This window comes from Pongo pygmaeus, chromosome 5 (genome assembly GCF_028885625.2).
Source record: "Pongo pygmaeus isolate AG05252 chromosome 5, NHGRI_mPonPyg2-v2.0_pri, whole genome shotgun sequence".
Lineage (NCBI taxonomy): Eukaryota > Metazoa > Chordata > Mammalia > Primates > Hominidae > Pongo > Pongo pygmaeus.
In genome coordinates this window covers 27,308,724-27,330,839 of record NC_072378.2, presented here as the reverse complement: position 1 = coordinate 27,330,839, position 22,116 = coordinate 27,308,724, and the positions used below count along the sequence as shown (strand labels likewise).

Here is a 22,116-nt window from a genome sequence, read left to right as displayed (position 1 = left end):
AGTTTTTGAATAAATATGAACAGTCATGTGGTTCAAAAATCATAAAGTATAAAAACGAAAAACTTGTCACTCCTACCCCTGTTCTCCATCTGTCTAAGAACCCCAAGTAACCACTTTAATTATTTTGTTCATCCTTCCAGAGCTTTGGTAAAGACAAGCAAATATAAATACACATTCTTGTTTTAAATCTGTTTTTTTTTTTTTTTTTTTTTACATAGAGTGTTATATACCTGGCTCTTTTTCACTCAATAATACATTCTAGAAATCTTTTCATATAGAGAGTTGCTTCATTCTTTTTCATTAGCTGTTTGCCATTTAGGTTTCTGTAGAGAAATTTTTAAGTCTGCCAGATATTCGTGGGGTTATTACCCCTACCATCAATACATGAAATTGATTCTTTCTCCACAGTCTTGACAAAGACTATGTTGTTATATTTAGGAATCTTTGCCTATCTGATTGGTGAAATGTTATCAGTGTAGTTTTAATTTTCCTTTCCCTAAGATAGGACATAATTGAGTTTCAGAGAGATAGGTCAAATTTAAGAGGCTATGGAATAAGTGAATGGCAAGGAAGAGAATGAAGGAAATAGTAATAGCCCAAAGGAACTGAAATCTGACTGTATTAAAAGGAATTAGCTTGCTGACTAATAGCGTGTGGGTTTAATGAAGGTGTTTTTAAATAGTAGGGACTTATCTAGACCTGCTTAAAATGATAATGAAATAAGTCACTAGAAAAGGAGAGATTGAAAATTGTAGAGTTTGAGGGCAAAGTCACACAGGAGGCAGAAAGAAATGGTATCTCTGGCAGTTGGGATGGATAGGAGCTAAGTGGTGGGTGTGAACACTGAAGGACAGAAGGTTGTGGGTGGGGAGCAGATGGCAGGCACCTTCTAAAGGCAGAGGAGGAGGAGGACTTTTGGAACAAGAATTAAAAAGAGAAGGATTAGATTCACCAGTGGGAGGAGAAAAGCACAGGCCGCAGATGCTGCATCACTCACAGGCGTGGGGATTCCTGCCTGCCAGATCCCAGGGATGCAGATAAAAAGCGAATGTTTGCTGCATGATTCATACACGTGGATATTGATTGATTCAATATTTACTGGGCATCTACTCTGTCAGGCACATTGATGTCACTCAGGATTAACTGAGACATGAGATAGAGTGGAAGGCTACAAGCCAGATGACAGATGTATGCTAGATGTATGTATGAGGGATTAGGAGTTGTATAGATGATGGTGACAAGGGGAGATAAGGGGTACGAGAGCCAGATAGTTTGTTCCTTATTGTGCCTTGTACCTCAAAGGAGATGTGGTTTTAGAAACCTGTAGTAGAAATACATCAGTGTGCTTGAAATTGGTAGAGGCAATCTATGGGATACCGCCACAGTCTTTGGACTCAGGAGAATAAGAACTCTGATCTTGATAAGGAAGCAGTATCTGAAAAGAATGAGATATGGGAGACAGCCCGAAGATAGAAAGGGTGTTCTGGGAAGAGTTGAGATATATTTAGTTTCAGAGGTACTGTGGAAACACTAGGAAGAGGATGGGTCTCAGGGAAAAGGATCACTGAGCAGTAGGAAGATGACAGCGGAGGTGAAAATTCTTCATTTGAGCAGTGACCAAGAATGACCTGAACGTAAGGCAGGAAGGAATTAGCTGGTTTCACTTGTTCTAAGAGGAATGCTGGTATACTTTTTTTTTTAAGTTTATTGCAGAAAATTTCAAATAGACACAAAATAGAACAGTATGGTGAACTCCTGTGTATCCTTCACTAACATCAACAATGATCAATACTTTGCCAATCTTGTTCAGTAATCCCTGCCCCTACTTCCCACTTTCATTTATTCCTGAAGTATTTTAAAGTTCCAGACATTTTACTGTTTGACTTGTTAGCATGTACGGATTTTTTCTTCCTTTAAACATAACCATGAGGTCATTGTCACAATGAGAGGTGACAGCGTGCTGGCAGTCTTCACAGCCCTCGCTGGCTCTCAGCGCCTCCTCTGCCTGGGCTCCCACTTTGGCCGCACTTGAAGAGCCCTTCAGCTCACCGCTGCACTGTGGGAGCCCCTTTCTGGGCTGGACAAGGCCAGAGCCGGCTCCCTCAGCTTGAGAGGCGCGAGCGGGAACCGGGGCTGCGCGCGGCGCTTGCGGGCCAGCTAGAGTTCCGGTTGGGAGTGGGCTTGGCGGGCCCCGTACTCGGAGCAGCCGGCCGGCCCTGCCGGCCCGGGCAATGAGGGGCTTAACACCCAGGCCAGCGGCTGCGGAAGGTGTACTGGGTCCCCCAGCAGTGCCAGCCCACCGGCGCTGCGCTCGATTTCTCACCCGGCCTTAGCTGCCTTCCCGAGGGGCAGGGCTCGGGACCTGCAGCCCGTCATGGCTGAGCCTTCCACCACCTCCATGGGCTCCTGTGAGGCCCGAGCCTCCCCGACGAGCGCCACCCCCTGCTCCACGGCGCCCAGTCCCATCGACCACCCAAGGGCTGAGAAGTGCGGGCGCACGGCGCGGGACTGGCAGGCAGCTCCACCTGCAGCCCCGGTGCAGGATCCACTGGGTGAAGCCATCTGGGCTCCTGAGTCTGGTAGGGACGTGGAGAATCTTTATGTCTAGCTCAGGGACTGTAAATACACCAATCGGCACTCTGTATCTAGCTCAAGGTTTGTAAACACACCAATCAGCACCCTGTGTCTAGCTCAGCGTTTGTGAATACACCAATCGACACTCTGTATCTAGCTACTCTGGTGGGGCCTTCCAGAACGTTTGTGTCCATACTCTGTATCTAACTAATCTGGTGGGGATGTGGAGTACCTTTGTGTCTAGCTCAGGGATTGTAAACGCACCAATCACCGCCCTGTCAAAACAGCCCACTCGGCTCTACCAATCAGCAGGACGTGGGTGGGGCCAGATAAGAGAATAAAAGCAGGCTGCCCGAGCCAGCAGTAGCAGCCTGCTTGAGTCGCCTTCTACACTGCAGAAACTTTGATTTTTCACTCTGCAATAACTCTTGCTGTTGCTTACTCTTTGGCTCCACACCACTTTTATGAGCTGTAACACTCATCATAAAAGTCTACAGCTTCACTCCTGAAGCCAGCGAGCCCGCCGGGAGAAATGAACAACTCCAGGCGTGCTGTTTTAAGAGCTGTGACACTCAACGCGAAGGTCTGCAGCTTCACTTCTAAGCCAGCTAAGATCATGGACGCACTAGAAGGAAGAAACTGAACACATTCGAACGTCAGAAAGAACAAACTGAATGAAGCCAGTGAGACCAAGAACCCACCAATTCCGGACACAAAAACTAATAAAATAACTTTATAATATTTCAACAATAGCAAACTCACGCACTTGCTAGAGATTCCAAATAAACAGGAACCCTGCAAAGAAATGCTGATACACGGTACAAGATTAGTTCTTAGATAACAGCATTAAAAATTATATTGTAAAAGAATATTAACATCGGCAAAGTTTTAAGATAAATATGTAAACATTTTAAGTATGCATTATATAACATTTTTGTTGAGCATAAACATATTACACATAACCTTTTTCTGTATATATCATAAAAAGTAATAAACATAAATATCTAAATTGTAAAAGCTGAAACAGCATATACTAACATGCCCAGCGATGATCTGAGGGGTGTTTTTTTTTTTTTTTTTTTTTTGCTTTTCATCCCTTTATGCTTTTCAGGGTGTGTATTTGTGCGTATTTCTGAGGACAGAGAAGGGGAGGGGTTAGCAGGGAAAATGTTGGGGGAAGGATCAAGCCACCTTTGATGGGCTGAATTATTATAATGATAGTGAAAACCTTTATCTAGTGGCTCATCTTTCTTCAGTCTCACAGCCCACAAATCAGAAATGTAGACGAATGTAATAGGCTTGGAAAATACATGTTAAGTGAATAAAATCTAACAAAAAAAGGACAAAGGTAGCATTCTGAATTATCACTTTGTTAGAAAGAGAGGTGAAAAGAAGGGATTCCTGCTGGACAATCCCGGCAAAACGAGACCCACTACAGACAGCACTTTACCCAACCCGCCAGCCTTTAGATTCTCAGGGTGAAAGCCGATGACCTCACACGGGGTTTATGAGGTGCGTGGAAATCCTCCCTAAGACTTCTGGGGAATGGAGTCTAAGGTACGGTGACGATAAGCAGCTCGGAGATTTCTGGGAATTGTAGTTCGCAGACTTAGGCCGAGTACCCGACTAGCATCCAAGAGGCAGGGAAAAGAGGAGGGCGCGGTTGCTAGGCCTCCCTCCGAGGCCACTTCCGAGGTTCAGCCTCCTTTCAAGGCCATTTCTACTTTGGGAGAAGGGACCTGAGTCTCTGCGCGCCCTTGCCTGCTATTAAAGGGGATGAGGGACCTAGGATCTCGATTATGAACCCCATAACGGCAGACACTGAATCCGGAGGACGAGGGAGAAAGCTGTGCATAACCGGGTGCTGTATACGAAAGAAATTCTGGTATACGAAAGTTCCTGTGTGTCAGACTCTGAAACTAGGTTTGGAGCCCTTGTTTGACAATGGGAAAAAGTGCAGCCCAGTGTATCGGGTTTGGGCGATACTGCAGGGAACAGATAGTAACTGTATGGCGTTCATGGTGCTGATTGACCTAGAGCTTTTCCAGCTTGAGATTTTGGGAAACAGGAGAATCACATGAGGAACATATCCAAAAACTGCTGGTATTGAAGCCATTTCTGATTGCTTTACCAGGGAAGATTAGGATTAAGGTAAAACAGCAAAATCCTCCATAATTATCAAAGAGGTGGTGAGTGGTAGATTTTTTTTGTCGTTTTGTTTCCAAGCCTCACAGAAGGGTATGGATTACAGAAAGATAAGGTTAAAGGGGAGAAGAAATCAATCTTCAAAGGGTAAAAAAGCGAAAAACAGACATCTCAGAACCCTTAAAAAGAGTATCGAAAAGGAACATCTCTGTTGCTTGAGGCTGGGGTATTAGTGGAATGTGTGGAATCTATACAGTCACCCCCAACATCAGGTCGTCCAGACCATTTGTCGTTAGACTCTGCTGTATGTGCCAGAGTGGTCTCTGAATTTCTTTTCTTTCTTTCTTTCTTTTTTTTTTGAGGTACGGCCTCGTCCTGTTGCCCAGGCTGGGGTGTAGTGCCACAGCCACGGGCTCACTGCAGCCTCGACCTCCTAGGCTCAAGCGATCCTCCCACCTTAACTTTCCCAGTAGCTGGGACCACAGGCATGTGCCACCAAGCCTGGCTAAGTTTGTAAATATTTTGTAGAGACAGGGTCTCCCTATGTTGCCCATGCTGGTCTCAAATTCCTGGGCTCAAGCGATCACTTCCCGCTCAGCCTTCCAAAGTGCCAGGATTTACAGGCGTGAGCTACCACACCAGGCCTGCTCTCTGAATTTCTAGAGAAAATGCATAGTTGCCTCGGATGGTTCAAGGGGACCACGCAATCACCAAACTCCATCTGTCGGTTTTTTGTTGAATTAGCTGGGTTGTCATATAGTTTCCCATAGTTGTACTGTATTTTGTTAGTCATATTCCTCCAGTGTCATTTAACAGATATCTTTTGTTCATGTTTCCTATAAATTAATAAATTCAAGGGGCTTGATTAGCGTCATATATATGTACGTGGACAGATACTTCATAGGTGGTGTCATATACTAATATTGGGAGGTATGTAATGGTTATGCTGTCAGCCCTTGATGATCATTGCCTTGATTAATTAATTCATCTCTTATTTATTTTTGGTCCTAAGATTGGATAAATATAGACTTTATTTTTTATAGCAGTTTTAGGTTCATGACAAAACTGTGGAAGGTATAGATATGTTCCATATACCAGCTGCTCCCACAAAGGCATAGCCTCTCCCATTATCAACTTCCTTCAATGGTACATTTGTTACAATTCATGAACTTATATTGACACATATTACTACTCATAGTCCATAGTTGAGATTAGGATTTATTTTTGATGTACATTCTGTAGATTTGAACAAATGTATAGTGACATGTATCCACCACTGGAGTATGGACAGAGTAGTTTCACTGACTTAAAAATCCTCTGTGCTTCACCAGTTAATCCCTCCCTCCTCATTAACTCCTAGTAACCACTGATCTTTTTACTGTCTGTTTTTGCCTTTTCTAGAATGTCATATAGTTAGAACCATACAGTATGCAGTCTTTTCAGATTAGCTTCTTTCACATATTTATATGCATTTAAGTTGTCTCCATGTTTTTTCATTGTTTGATAGCTCATTTCTTTTTAGCACTGAATAATCTTCCATTGTCTGGATGTACTGCTGTTTATACATTCACCTACTGAAGGAAATACTGGTTACTTCCATGTTTTTGTAATTGTGAATAAAGCTGCTCCTTTGTATTGATGCCAATGAGTGCGATTGCTGAATTGTATAGTAAGAGTATGCTTAGTTTTGTAAGAAACCACTGAACTGTCTTCCACAGTGGCTGTACCATGTTGCATCTCTACCGGCAATGAATGACAGCTCCTATTTGTCCACATCCTTCATCAGCATTTGGTGATGTCAGTGTTCAGGATTTGGGCCTTTCTCATAGATGTATAATGGTATCTCATTATTATTTTAATTTATATTCCCCTGAGGACATATGGTGTGGTGGGACATTCTTCACAGACACCAGCAACTACTAATGATGTGCCTTTCAACCAGGGTAGCTAACATTGGGCATGGAGAGACAGCAGGGAGAGGAGGGATTAAGGAGCAGGGCTTGGTGCTCACAGACTGCACAGTTGTGGCCAGAGAAGACTGTCATGGTGAGAGTAAGGGGGAGTTGAAAGAAACTGACTCTTAGCCACCTAGCATAGAGGAATAGACAGTTTTGGGAAAAAACTAATGAATTTTGAACAGGCTGAATGTGAAATGCCTGAGAGACAAAAGGAAGTATTTAGTAGGTGGTTCCTTCATTCATTAAACAAATATTTGTTGGGTACCTGGGAATATTATAATCCATAGAAACATTTATCAGATAGTTAGTAATTTAGAGGGCAATAAATGCTATGGAAAATACGTAGAGTATCAAGATTGGTTGTGGAGAGTAACCAGGGTTGCAATTGCAGTGTAGGCTTCTTGAGAAAATGCTATTTGAGCAAAGACTGACAGGCAATAAAGCATTTGGCCATGCAGATGTGAAAGGGAAAAGGATTCCAGACAAAGGGAATAGTGGCTTCGGGACCCAAGGAGTGAGCTTAGCCAAGTGAGATGTGGAGCCAGTGCAGGCTTTGGGACAAAGAAGTGACACAATCGGACTCAGTTTTAGCAGGATTTTTCTGGCTGCTAGCTGAGATGTGACTGTGGAGGGGCACGAGGGGAAGTGAGAAAGCTGGGAGAAATGCAATGCAGGAATCCAGGTGAGAGATAACAGTGGCCCAGACAGGGGTACTCACAGTGGAAGTGGTTAGAAGTGGTCAGATTTTACATATATTTTAGCGGATTTGCTGTAAGATTGTTGTGGAGCATGAGAAGAGATGAGTCACTGATAAATCAAGGATTTTGGGTTTCACTGTTGAAAGTATGGAGATACTAGCCTGGGCTTAAGGAAGCTTTAGACATCATCTGTCTGTCTGTCTGTCTATCTATCTATCTATCTATCTATCTATCTATTTGAATATTGAAATTAGATATGTACCCTGCAGGGAAAGTGTACAGAATCACAAAACAAGGTCTGAATTAGGATCTTCAAATCTTAGGAAGATAATGAATATCTCTAAAAAAGTGGTAGGCGACTAGGTGTGGTAGCTCACGCCTGTAATCCCAGCACTTTGGGAGTCCAAGGCGGGTGGATCACTTGAGGTCAGGAGTTTGAAACCAGCCTGGCCAATATGGCGAAACCCTGTCTCTACTGAAAAATAAAAAGAAATTCACCAAGGTGGTAGTGCAGGCCTGTAATCCCAGCTAACAGGGAGGCTGAGACAGGAGAATAGCTTGAACCTTTGGGAGGCAGAGGTTGCAGTGAGCCGAGATTGTGCCACTGCACTACAGCCTGGGCAACAGAGCAGAGTGAGACTGTCTCAAAATAAATAAATAAATACTAAAATTAAAATTTAAAAAGTGGTTGGAAAAATTAGCTATGAATATAGAAAAAAACAATTAGTTCATCACCTTACTCAATTAACAAGATAAATATCAGATGGATTAAAGGTTCTAAGTGTGAAGAAACAAACTTAAAATATATTTTAAAATATAGGACACTAGATTTACATTTTTGGGGTAGGGAAGACACCATGAGACCAAAAAAAATAAAAATACTCATGAATTAAAAGTTGAAAACACTCATGACTACATTAAAATTTAGCACTTTTGTATTTAAAATGACAGAAGCCAAATTAAAGCATATATTACAGACTGGGAAGAGAATGTGGAACAAATAAAGGCATAATACCCAGAATATATAAGTAATGTTTATAAATCAATTTTAAAAAGGCACACAACCAAATAGCAAAAAGGATACAAAATATAAATTAAAATTCAGAAAAGAAAAAAAAAATCTGCAGTAAATTTATACCATGATGTGCAACTGCCTAGGGTCAGAAAAATGCAAGTTAAAATTACAATGAAATACCATTTTCCCTATTAGGCAGAAAAAAATAAAATTATTGTCAATATCAAATGTGAACAAGTATGGAGGAAAACAGGCACAAATACATACTGTAAGTAGAATACAAATTTACCTAATCAATGAATTGAAATAAAAATGAAAAGTTCAAAGTGCCAATCTCAGGACAAAATATATTAACCAAATGGAGATGGTCATCATGGAGCCAAAAACCCTGGAACTCAAGGACTGGGATCTGCCAGGTCCTATCCAGGGCTGGAGAGATGTGGAGTCCACCCAGGAGCATATTAGTCACTAGCAACGTGTACTCTGTTATGGCATGGGGACACAGAAACATGCCCCTGTGGCCTCAATAGGCTCTCCCTCATGACTACCTTTTCCCTGGCCTCTGACTCAAGGATCAACAAGCAGTCTTCTCTCTGACACCTTAAAACATGGAACCCATGAATTATTTCATTGGAAAGATACAGCCTCCATTAGCTTTCAGCAAAATATATTTAGGAACTGTCTTTTGTGAGGTTTGCTATTGTGAGTTGTCCCCAAGAGACTCTGCAACATCAGTGCCCTGAAAAATACCCAGTTTCTGGACCTATGGGGCTGAGGTTCACAGCCCACGAAACTTGGTTTAGCTGGTCAGTCCCTGTCCATATGACACTAGTGAGGCATCTCCTATAGTGTCAACATGAAGCAAAATGAAAAAGTTGTAGATTGTGGAGTGCTCAGTACATATAAGTTGAATTAGTAAATTATTTTGTTTTACATAGCTGAAATTATACTACATACGTAGTTTAGTATTCAGGTTTTCTATTTAACAATATTCTTATGAGCATTTTCTCACTTCACCATTAAAGCCCTGCTTGTCTGAAGGAAGTTGTCCTGCTTAGACTCTCAGAACCAGAATCGGCCTAAAGCAATGAAGTCCATCCAATCTCTTTATTTACACATGGGCAAATTGAGGACCAGAAAAGAAAGGATGTGTGCATGATTATATAGAGTTTGGCAAGTAGAGGCTGTCCTGGACTCTTCTCCAGGATTTCTCAAAGTTCTGAGCCAAGGTCAGAAAAAGAAGCGGAAAGCCAGTCTCCCTCCTCTGTCCAACACCAGTCTGGAAGGCAGTCTCATGGGACAAGGGAATTCAGAAAATGGGGGATAAAAGTCCAACATCCCTGGAACCCTGAAAGGATTGAGGGAAAAAAAAAAACCAGAATTGTCTAGAGAGAAAGGGAACGAGCAAGAAAATGAAAAATTAGGCTGGAATAGGGTTTTGATAAAGAGTTTAGGAAGGAGATAGGAAAAATGGGGATCAAAATCAGAAAGAGGAGTGAAAAAATATATTTTTTGACATTTTTGCTTTGCAATGTGCAGTAATTTCCTCTTAGAGTCACTTTGAAACTAGAAAATGCTTATTTTTCAAAGCATTTTGGAAGTGTTTTTTTCTCTTTGCTATACTGCCTTAACTCTTTCATGACCCCCAGAATTGGGATAGGCATGGACTAAATGCCTGGGGGATTGGTCTTCCCATTCTAACAAGGGGATGTTCCACTAGTTCAGTCTTAGGCAAATGAGAAGACAAAGTATCCCTAAGACACAGCAGGATAATGCAAAAAGCACTGGACTCAAGAGTCAAGGGACTAGATTTTGATAATTTGGGATTTTTCTATCTGTGTCATCTTGTTCAACTAAATCATCTCTCTAAACCTCAATATTATTATAAAATGGAATGATAATAACCCTACTGCAATAGGATGTTGTGAGGCTTAAATAAGACAAATTCATAACAAAATTACTTTGAAAATTCCAAAGTGCTATGTAAATGTGAATAAGGAAACTCTTATAGCAGGAGTCAGTGAGATCCAGATAAGAGAAAGAGTTGTCTAGGGTCACACACCCTGGGAATGACTGGCAAAGGCTGACACTCAGCTCTCCTAAAATACCAAATGATATTTGAAGGACCTGATGCCTTTTGAACATTGTCCCATGATTGGGAAAAATAAGGGGAGGAGAGATTCAAACAGAGACATATACTTATCCTCATACCTGAAACTAAAGGCAAGTCCTTCTCATGGTTGTTAGGATATTGTCATGATACCAGAGAATTGGGCAGTAGGCTTGTTCCACAGAAGATAGGGAGAAAGGACTAGGAAGCATGGTGAGCCAAATCTGCCCTGGTAATAGATATCTGTGCTAGATGATCTGCCTTTCAATTTAGGTTTATTAATTTTCCCAAGTCTACAAAAGTAAACCTTACCCTCTATCCTTTTGGGTAATTGTTATAGACTAGAAATTATTCTAAATATATGCCATCTCTTAACTCAAAATTCTCTCACGATAGTTCTGTCAGGTAGCTATCACCATTCTCATATTATAGACAAGGAAACTAAGACACTGTTATAGGTTTAATTGGTGTCCTCCCCAAAAGATGGTGAAAATAGACTTTGCAGATAATCAGGTTAAGATGAGGTCATTAGGATGGGCCCTGATCCAGTATGACTCATCCTTAAAAAGGGAAAATTTGGACACAGAGAAAGACAAGTAAAGAGGCAAGATAATGTGAAGATACGGGGAGAATGCCATCTACAAGCAAAATAATGACTGACACTACCAGAAACTAGGAGAGAGGTCTGGAACAGATTCTCCCTCAGAGCCATCAGCAGGAATCATCCCCAATGGCACCTTCAGTAGGGACTTCTAGTCTCCAGAACTGTGAGACAATACATTTCTGTTGTTTAAGCCACCCAGTTTGTGGGACTTTGTTATGGCAGCCCTAGCAAACTAGTACAGACACAGAGATTAAATAACTTGCCTGAGGTCACACTGCCAATATATGACAGAACCAGGATTCCAACTTCAGAGCCCACTTTTTCAACCACTATAATGTCTTGACTCATTTCACACGACAAGAGAAGCCTGGAACAACTTTTTAGTCCCTGTATTTCAAAGGAAGTAATGGGATTTCTGAGGTAAGAAATGTTCCAAAACATAAAGTATATGGTAGACCTTGGCAACCTGAGACTAACTCCGTGTTACAGTCAGTCTCTTTAATTCCTTATTGCATCCAAGAAAAACCTCCTCTCCTCATCTACTAAACTCTTATACCAATAATTCTCAAACCCATGTCCTTCCTAAAGTTAGAGAAAAGCATTTTTTTCTTGAAAGTTCCAACAGTGTCAGTCTTTTCCAGTAACAGAAATATAATTACAGAGGGTTTTCTACATTAAAATTTTTCTTTGATAATTTTTTTTTTACTAAAATGTGGCTAGCTGAAAACCAAGATAGAGCAAAACAGAGTATCATATAACCTTTCTAAGCAATGATTACTCATTAGAAGCATAAAGTTGATGTCTGACTCAGGACTTATGTAAGAGTCCTTTTCTCTTTGGGCTTCCCGAACCAACTGTAGAGTAGCTCAGCCCACCAACAGCCCCCACTGAGTTATAGCCAGCTCATCAATAGCCTGAGATTACAACCAGCCCATTGTATACTCATTACAGATGGTTACTGCTCATTACAGACTTTTCCTGTCATTTCATATTCCTCTCAAAATATCCCTGTGAGGTAGGAAGGGAAGATACTTTTAACAACATTTTACATTTTAGGAAACAGCCTCAAAGAGATTAAATGATTTGCTCAGGGTCACATACTGTCATGAGGCATGAGCCCATGGGTGTTTTAGGTAATTTTCCTGTACCTTACTCACTTCCAAAGGGTAAAGGCCAGGAGAGATCGTTTAAAGTTGCATTTCGATAACACTATTGTTTGCTAACCTCCCTTCCTGCTTATGGGGAACTCTCACTTGTGTCTGACTGAAGGGGGAGATAATAAAATCTTCAAAAAGCATGGAGTATATACTATGAAGAAAAATAAAGCAAGATAGGATACAAAACACCAATGGGATATGTATCATAATTTTAAATAGGGTAACAAGAAACAGCTTATTAAAAAGGTGTCATAGAAGGTGAGAGAAAGAAAGAGCCATCCGGATATCTGAGTAAAAGCCCTGCAAGCAGAAGGAATAGCAAATGTGAAAGTTCTGTGGCAAGAGTGGCCTGGTATGTTTAAGAATAACAAAGAGGCCAGTGTGGCTAGAGTAAAGTGAAAGAGAATAGAGCAATAGGAGATTAGACTCAAGAGGTCATGAAGGACCACACTATGTGGGGTCTTGTAGGTCACTGTAAGGACTTTGGCTTTTACTATGAGTGAGATGAAAAGCTACTGGAAGATTCTGAGTAGGAGCAGCATGATTTAACAAACAATTAAAAAGGATTCTTCTGGCTACTGTGTTGAAAATAGGCTGTATGAGCGATGGGGGTGGTTGAGAGGGACAAGGATGAAAACAAAGAGATAAGTTAGGCAATAGTCTAGCAGAGATATGGTGGTAGCTTGGTTCAGGGTGAAAATGGTGGCAAATGGTTTGATTCTAGAACAATTTTGAAGTAAAGCCAACAGGATTTGCTGATGGTTTAGATATTTTTAATTTTGGTTTCCACATGTTCATTGTTCAATGAGTAATTTTAGACTATGAAGTTGTGAGGAAATTATCAGTGATGGGACCAGGCTTATCAGAGAAGATGCATAGTGAACAAGAATATTAGAAAGTAGTTCTTGAGATCTCAAATCTCCAGCTCCCCAGCAGGAAGCCAATGCTCTGAAGGATCCATTGAGTTCAGCTAATGCAGTTCTACTCCAGGATCTGAATAGAAAAGGTGAGAGTCACATGGAAGAAAGGTCCAGTTTCAACCCCTAAACTTAGCATGGATCCACATCCAGACCCAGGGCTACCTTTGTTTCTTCCAAATTTCCCAAACAGAAGATGTAAGTCAAGTTATGTTTTATTTACAAAATGAAGGGTATACCAGGAATTACTGTTAATTTTGTTAAGTATGATAGTAGCATTTTGGTTAGGTAAGAAATTGTCCATCGTTTTTAGAAATGCATAATGAAATATGTAGGAATGAAACTACATGATGTCTCAGTTTTATTTAAAATATCAAAAGAGTAAAATGAAGAAAAAAGGGACAAATAAAACAAATGTGGCAAAATTTTGATAGCTGTTAAACCTGAACGATGAGCATAGAGGAGTCCATTTTACTAGTCTCTCTAATTTTGTGTATGTTTTAAATTTGTCATAATTAAAAATGAGTGAACATTATGTTTTATCAATTTAAATATTTCTGAGAGAATATTAAAATGAATTTGACTGGTTTTATAATCTGAGATAAAAATTAAAGCTTTTCCCCAAACCATAAAAGGTATGGATTTAACTGTCTGGAGTTCCCTCAAACTCATTTTCTTAAATCTCTTTTTTTTCTTTCTTTCTTTGAGACGGAGGTTTCACTCTTGTTGCCCAGGCTGGAGTGCAATGTCATGATCTCTGGCTCACCTCAACCTCCACCTCCCAGGTTCAAGTGATTCTCCTGCCTCAGCCTCCTGAGTAGCTGGGATTACAGGCATGTGCCACCATGCCTGGCTAATTTTGTATTTTTAGTAGAGACAGGGTTTCTCCATGTTGGTCAGGGTGGTCTTGAACTCCCAACCTCAGGTGATCTGCCCACCTCGGCCTCCCAAAGTGCTGGGATTACAGGCATGAGCCACCACGCCTGGCCTCTTAAATCTTATTATCCTATGATTATACTTTCTATCTCCTTCATATCCTTTGCCATATAATTTTTATTTATTTACTTTCAGAGACAGGGTCTTGCTCTGTCACTCAGACTGGAGTACAGTGGCATAATCATAGCTCACTGAAGCCTCAAACTTCTGGGCTCAAGTGATTCTCTCATCACGTATGACCTGGAAGCCCTTGCCTTTCCCAACCAAACCAATGTACATCTTTCATGTATTGATTGATGTCTTATGTTTTTCTAAAATGTATAAAGCCAAGCTATGGGCACATGTTCTTAGGATGTCCTGGGGCTGTGTCACAGGCCATGGTCACTCATATTTGGCTTAGGATAAATCTCTTCAAATATTTTAGAGTTTGACTCTTTTTGTCAATATTTACAATATTGACTGACTTGTGGAGTGGCTTATGCCTGTGTGCCCATAGCGCTGACTACAGAATGAAGGGGAAGTACTAATGAGAATTGCCACCTTGGGAACTGCATGTAGCTCATGACTTTTGTGACTGGAATAGCATTAGTAAAAGCCTGACATTGTGGAAACATACACATGCGTGGACCTGGTTGTCTCTAACCCTACACTGCTCCTGATAGTAGGGAAGGCGTGCTGACCCAACCAGCCCAGCTCTCTGCTCTGAGCATTTGCTTCACCTCGCTGATGGTGGCCTGGGACAACTCCTACCAGCTGTGGAACCGTGTGGCCCTGAGCGTGCAACCCAGCAGACTATGTTTCCTAGGAGATGCTGGCCAGTTCTAGGACACCAAGCTCTTCTTGCTCTCGGTTGATCTTGTTTTAAATACCGCCCCACCCAACCCCCATGGCTCCACCCAAAAGCTGTCAAATGGAGTTTGTGGCAGTTGCTGGCCCTCATCTTCTAGGAATGCCCACAGCCACCATGTTGCGGTGGTCCCAGCCAGCCTACTGGGGGCGTGACGGGCCAGGAGCACATCCGGAGAGTAGTGTCCAGAGGCTCCTCATCCACCCCGCAGTATTAGCTGTCATGCCCCTCCTCACCTACTGGGATTCCCACCAAGGGATGGACTAGGGGCCCTGGGCAAGTGAGGAGGGAGGGCGGCTGGCCTCCACAGGGGCCTTTCTCTTCCTCCACCTGCTGGCTGACAGAAAAGTAAGGGCCCATGCCAAGCACCTAGATATAGGCTCCTTGTAAAATAGGAGATTATTTTGAAGATGTTCTACTTAAATGTGAGAGCCAAGTCACAGTAATTCAGGCCACATTAAAAGACACTTAATTTCTTCTCAAAATAGGTCTGACTTCTCTGGATCACTCTTACCCTCGGGCCTTCTATCTAGACTTCCTCACTGCAAACCCCAAAGTTTCTGGTTCTACTTATTGACTTTGTATTAAAGATATAGGCTATTTTCATCAGACATTCAACCTACATTATGCTTTGTGTTCATTACTGCTGAGTGTATGTCAGAAATCCCCCTCTGCACACCCTAATAGCTTACATGTAAGTTAAGTAACAATACCACTTTAAGGAATGTAGCCACTGGTCCCTTGCCCGTATCTAGTCACCAGTTTCACTGGATCTTTCCATTTCTGTTTGCTTTTGGAACGTCCCCAAAATTCATATATAGAAACTTAATCCCCATTGTGGTGGTGTAGGAGGCGGGGTCTTTGGGAAGTGATTAAATCATGAGAACTCATTCCTTATGAATGGTTTAGTGCCTCATAAAAGGCCTGGAGTTTTAAGCCTCTTTTGCCCTTCCGTCACTTCTGCTATGTGAGGCCATATAGCATTTGCGCCCTCTGGAGGTTGTGCAACAAGTCACCATCTTGAAAGCACACAGAAGCCCTCACCAAATACCAACTGGTCTGGTGCCTTGACATTGGACTTCTAGCCCCCAGAACTGTGAGAAAAAAAATTCTTTATAAATTACCCCACATAAGTTTTTGTTGTAGTAGCACAAAGACACCAGTTTCCTCATCTGTCCACTTCTGTTTCCCAATACTGCTATTTTAAGAACCCCAGCTTCCCATCTAGTTTCTGCCTACCATCTCTCATTTCTGAACCATACAGTCTCTTCTACCAGATTAATCTTCACCCTCAAGCCAGACTTAACTACCATGATCAAAAACCTCCCATAGCTGGGCGCAGTGGCTCATGCCTGTAATCCCGACAATTTGGGAGGCCGAGGCAGGTGGATCACCTGAGGTCAGGAGTTTGAGACCAGCCTGGGCAACATGCTGAAACCCTGTCTCTACTAAAAACACAAAAATTAGCCGGGCGTGGTGGTGCACACCTGTGGTCTCAGCTACTCAGGAAGCTGAGGTGGGAGAATCGCTTGAACCCGGGAAGTGGAGGTTGCAGTGAGCTGAGATCGCACCACTGCACTCCAGCCTGGGTGACAGAGCAAGGCTCTGTCTAAAAAAAAGAACCTCCCATAATTCCTTTATTGCTTAAAAGATGAAATCCAAATGCAAGCTAATACTAAAGGCTGCCATCATGTAGCTAAGAAATTCCAAATCACCAATTTCTTTTCAACTTCTTTGAACCCTCTGCCATAAGCAAGTCAGTTCACCTACTTAAACAAACTGAGAACATTTTCCCACCTCTCTGACTTTCCTTACACATTTCCCTTTCTTTCTCAGATCTGCTAGGATCCAGCTTAAGAGATCCAGTACTGGAGTCGGCAGAACTGGAGTAAAATCCTGGTCCTTGTGTAAGTCATTCAACATCTGTATATTTTAATTTCCTCTTCCCATAATGTGGTGAATTAAATTACACTCATGTCACTTAATGACAGCAGTATGTTCTGAAAAGTGCATCATTAGGTAATTTTGTCCTTGTAACATCATAGAGTATACTTTCACAAACCTATATGGTATAGCCAACTACACACCTAGACTATATGGCATAGTCTATCTCTTCTAGGCTACAAACCTGTACATCACGTTACTGTACTGAATACTAAAGGCAATTGTAATACAATGGTAAATATTTGTGTATCAAAATATATCTAAACATAGAAAAGGTATAGTAAAAATTCAGTATAAAACATTTTAAAATGGCACACATATATGGGGCACTTGCTGTGAATAGAGCTTACGGGACTGGAAGTTGCTCTAGGTATCAGTGAGTGAGTAGTGAGTGAATATGAAGGCCTAGGACATTATAGTTCATCTAATGAAGACTACACTACTGTAGACTTTATAAACACTGTATATTAGGCTGCACTAAATTTATTTTTAACATATTTTTCTTCAATAATTGACCTTAACTTACCATAACTTTTTTTGTTTGTTTCATCACTGTTATTGGTCATATATCCAGAATTTATTACATAAATCTTTCAAAATAATGAGATATTACAAGAATAGTTTACAAGTTAGCTCTGACTACACAAATACTTGACACAGGAGATCATTTTTACAAATATATATTTTTTGTTTGTTCGTTTTGTGTTTTTTTTGTTTGTTTGTTTGTTTTTTTGAGATGGAGTCTCACTCTGTCCCCCAGGCTGGAGTGCAGTGGTGCGATCTCGGCTCACTGCAAGCTCCACCTCCCAGGTTCACACCATTCTCCTGCCTCAGCCTCCTGAGGCCTGTAGCTGGGACTACAGGCGCCCACCACCACGCCCGGCTAATTTTTTGTATTTTAGTAGAGACGGGGTTTCACCATGTTAGCCAGGATGGTCTCGATCTCCTGACCTTGTGATCCGCCCGCCTCGGCCTCCCAAAGCGCTGGGATTACAGGCATGAGCCATTGCGCCCAGCCATGTTTTCTTATAAGAATACTTTAAGAAAGAAAATAAGTCTCTATCTATCTTATAGCAAATCTTATGCAGTCTCTTTTTCCCATTCAATCATCCTTTCAGCATGTCCATCACATCCAATAAACCAAATGACAATCTGTTACTTCTTCTCATTTTCAAATACTATTAAGATTCACACTGTTAAAAGATTTTTAGGGTTCCTTTTCTAATCTTTCCTGATTTGAAAAGAATCCATGTATTCAGGCTAAAAGAGGTAATTTAAACAGTATTTCTCCTGAATAGAACTTCTATCAGGTTAATCATTGTTTGGTGAATTATCTTTTCACTTCCTACTTAAGCTAGGCTAGTTGGTAGTTTTACCCCTGCTAATAAAGTCCTGACATTCCTAAAAGTTCCTAAACTGCAAAAAAGGAAACCCTAGAAACAAGAGTGAAATAGAAATATAAAGAAAGCTAAAATACTATTGATTAGAAAACATTTAAATTCAAGGTCTCTCCCAGGTTGAAAAAGACAGAAAAGTAATAAAGTATAAGGATGTAGCAGTAAGTTGTATAAAATACTGAAAATCTGAAAAAGATTAATCACTTAAGCCAGTGGTATATCATTTCCAAAATGATAGAGGGCTGGAGGATACAGAATCTTAGACTCTGTGGCTAGGCTGAACTCAATATTTGATATTCTTCTTATGCTGTGGCTTTGAAATAGTCTAATAAATATCCATTTGCCCAGAGCAATTAGTCTTTTAGGCCAGGGGAACTTTAGAGAATACTGACCATGGTTACCTGAAGAGATAGGAACCACCAGGGCAAACATTTGACATTCACTCCACTCCTTCACTGTTACTGAAAAACGTCCACTTGGCAAAGCCTGTTGTTTTATTTTTCAGGTAACATGAATTAAAATTAAGAAACTAGCAGTATTCTACTACAGTGAAGCTCCTGAGTACTCAGCTCCAATTATTCAATATTCTTGAAAGGATGCTTTAAAAAGCAAGCCCTTGTCCAATAAGGTATTTAATAGTGCTTAGGGACTATTAGATGTCCCATTTCTCTTCTCTTTCATTTCTCTTGATCCCTTCTCACCCCAGTGTAACAAACTGCTACAGGTTTTTACCAAAACGCTGCAGCAGTAGTTGGAAATGAGTTATTTTGCATTATCAAAGTATTCAATCACATTATCACAGGTCACATTTGCATATAACCAAGAGATGGACAAATAACATCTATTGCAGTGATTTTGCAAATTCAGCGTAGTCAATGTGTCCATCATTGTTCTTGTCATCATCTCTCAAAACACCATCTCTTATGTTAATCAATTCATCTTCACTCATTAGTGGTGCCTGTTCAGTCCCTTTCTCCTTATGGATATGAGTGATGGCTGTGGAGAGTTCTAAGCCATCAAGCAAATAATTGCCATCATAATCGTGCATTTTGAAGTAATGGAGCTGCAATTCTTGTAGTGACATCTCTGCCTCTGGTTTGTGGATGACACCTTCTGTAAGGTACATGGATGTGTTTGGGTCAAGGAATAGGCCAAGGTGGACATCCAGGCCTGCATGACTCGGCGAGTTTGGCGTGCAGGCACACAACTCCACTTGTTATATAACCTGTTTGTGTAAGTTCATACTTGGCTCTGAGCCACTATTGTCTGTAAAAGGTATAATTGTCCTGCTGACACTGTGCACAGGGCTTAGCTCGACATGGCTCTTGTGCAGGCGCTGCTGCCCAGAGAGAGAGTGAAGCTACTGGCTCCTGTAAGGAAGAATGACCAACTGGCAGACGGGCAGGGGGAGCCAGGAACCAGCTCGTGCCCATAGAGAGAAAGAGTTAAGCTGCTAACTCTGAAAGCAAGGGAGAGCCAGCCCTGCAGCTGTGTGTGGGAGCAGCTGGCCCAAGCAGCCGGCTCAAGCAGCCGAGACAGGGTGGACAGTGTGAGAGACCTGGTGTAAGTAAGCTATGTGAGTAAGCTGCTGATGAGAGCTGCTGCTGAATAAAATCATCTTTCACCTGCCTACGTCCCCCACAAGTGTTCTGTTAGCTATTTGCCCAGGGACCCACTCCCTTGTACCTCAGCATGGGCTGGACCCAAACCCTAAACCTAACAATTGGCAATGAGAATGGGATGAGGTGAGTAGGTCTTCAGCCTGTGAGGGTTCCTGGGTTGGCTATGTGGCTGCAGCATGGGCTATGGTACCCAGTGGCAGCTGTGCTGCGAGGATGGGCTTCAGTGGAAACACGGGAGGCAGCGGATGGGTCCCCCGCAAGTGTGGAGAAGGCGCTGAAGCACCTGGAAGTGCACAGCACTGAGATGCAGCATGCTTTTACCACCAGAGTCACACGGATGTTTGTGACTTTGCTGCAGGAAGTGCCTGCCCAGTCCCTGCGGGATGCACGCAGGGAGGAAGAACCTCTGTTACAGGCTCACCCAATGGTCTGCCAGAAAATAGAGCATGAGCAACCGTTGGGCCCCAAGGGTGGGCCAGAGACCCCCTACTGTGGTGGAGCACACTTCCTATGGTGTCTGTGCCCCTGCTAAGTTGCAGGAGTTAAGCAAGTAATGTTGGCAGTCGTGTACAGACTTGGTGCAAGTCATTCGGGAGAAGGATCTTGCTGCGCAACCTGGTCCTGCCGGAGTGTTCCAGTGCAAAGAGTACCTGCTGCAGTTGGTGGAAGTGTAAAGCCTTTTGTGTTTGATAAGAGAACTGGCCAAGGTGCCTGGCTTGGTAGGGGACACCAGACAACCAAAGGCCATGTATGGACTTGGCAATCCACTGGTCCCTGGACCCGGACAAGTTTCCAGGCAAGGCTGAATAGACAGCTATGAAAGCTGGTCAGTGAAAGTGAAACCTGTGTCTTTGCACCTGGGCATCGGCTGCTTGGCTCTCCACTTATGCACTGTGTATGTCTCTTGCATGCCTGAGGACATTCTTGGGGGTGGATGTTTTGCAAGACTTGACAGCTGTGCCACCTGTCATGGACTTGATGGACCGTTTGACAACAGAACTGGGATGGTGCCACTGTGTGGTGGACTTGACCAATGCATTCCTCTCAACCAGCATTGCTCCAGAGAGCCAGGGACAGTTTACCTTCATGGGAGGGCGACAATGGACTTTCACAGTGTTGCTGCAGGGCTATATGTATAGCCCCATTATATATCATTTTCTTATTAATGATGTTATGTTAACCTCTAGTTCTCTTGCTGGTTTGGAAGTGGCAACACCCCTCTTGCCTGGGATTGGGATGATGAGGCTGAAACAGCCCTTCTGATGACATAAACCCTGTGGGTAGTTAACCGGGGGTGCCCATTTAAACTAGATGTGCATGTAACCACAAATAGAGTTGGCTAGGGCCTATGGCAGTATATGGAGTGCTTGGAAGTGCCAGTCAGCTTTTAGTCCCAGCTATGAAAGGGAGCTGAGCCCCAGTGTTCATTAATAAAGAAGCAGTTAATAACCATATATGCCGCCCTTCAGGTTCATAAGAGCGTGGCCAGACGGGTTACAGCCGTGCAGATGGCTTACCCAATAGTGGGATGGGTGCGTTCATGAGCAACGACCCCCCAGACTGGGACAGCACAGACATCCACTTTAGCGAAGCGGGGCACCTACTTAGAGCAGTGGAGTACGCTAAGTATAAGTCCCTTAGCAGCAGAGTTGCAAGAGGTCTTGGGACCTGTAGTCCTAATGCAAGATAAGGCCATGGGGCCTGAGGCACCCGTAGACCCTGAGCCTTCACTGTTAGAAAGGGTGTTCTTGTATTCCTAATAGGACATGGTACACAGCTATGTCTAGTTGGGGTGCCACTGCTGCCTGGACTGCTGGTGCAGTCCAGCCTGGTACTGACACCATATGGTTTGAAACCAGGTGTAGACAGAGGGGCAGTCAGGATTATCAATATCACTGTTTTACAGCTTCACATCTTAGCTGACTGGAAAGTCTTCCAGGAGCAGTAATAATACATGGAGCTGTCATCTCCTATGATAACAATGCCTTCTTCTGGAATACCTTCTGTAGGAGCTGCCTGAGGCTGTTTTACAGTTAACTTTTTTTTAATAAGTAGAAGTACACTCTAAAATATTAAATTGGTGCAAAAGTAATTGCAGTTTTTGCCATTGCAATTACTTTTGCACCAACCTAATAACAATAAAAAGTATGGTAAATACACAAACCAGTGACATAGTACTTTCCTATCAAGTA

At 42.3% G+C, this 22,116-nt stretch overlaps 3 protein-coding genes across 6 annotated transcripts in view; 1 reads left to right on the top strand and 2 right to left on the bottom strand.

The window, feature by feature from the left end:
• ZNF391 (zinc finger protein 391) overlaps positions 1-22,116 on the bottom strand; it is an 83,173-nt gene that overhangs the window by 30,594 nt on the left and 30,463 nt on the right. The gene's annotated exons all lie outside the window — the stretch shown is intronic.
• On the top strand, positions 219-22,109 carry LOC129038076 (putative uncharacterized protein C5orf17). 3 transcript variants are annotated; one of them, XR_010126608.1, is made up of 3 exons: positions 219-2,579; positions 16,798-16,868; positions 19,636-22,109. XR_010126608.1 is itself a non-coding variant. In XM_054490621.1 (2 exons), the coding sequence occupies exons 1-2, from the start codon at positions 2,375-2,377 to the stop codon at positions 16,851-16,853; spliced, it is 261 nt and encodes an 86-aa protein (XP_054346596.1). In that variant the 5' UTR covers positions 219-2,374; the 3' UTR covers positions 16,854-17,035. The 3 variants fall into 3 exon arrangements, 1 of the variants encoding a protein (XP_054346596.1); XM_054490621.1 differs by lacking the exon at positions 19,636-22,109 and having other exon boundaries at positions 16,798-17,035; XR_010126609.1 differs by lacking the exons at positions 219-2,579; positions 19,636-22,109 and adding an exon at positions 11,442-13,267 and having other exon boundaries at positions 16,798-17,035.
• LOC129038074 (multiple coagulation factor deficiency protein 2 homolog) lies at positions 19,030-19,508 on the bottom strand. The gene has a single exon (XM_054490619.2). It carries the CDS (start codon positions 19,426-19,428, stop codon positions 19,144-19,146), a length of 285 nt encoding a protein of 94 aa, XP_054346594.1. The 5' UTR covers positions 19,429-19,508; the 3' UTR covers positions 19,030-19,143.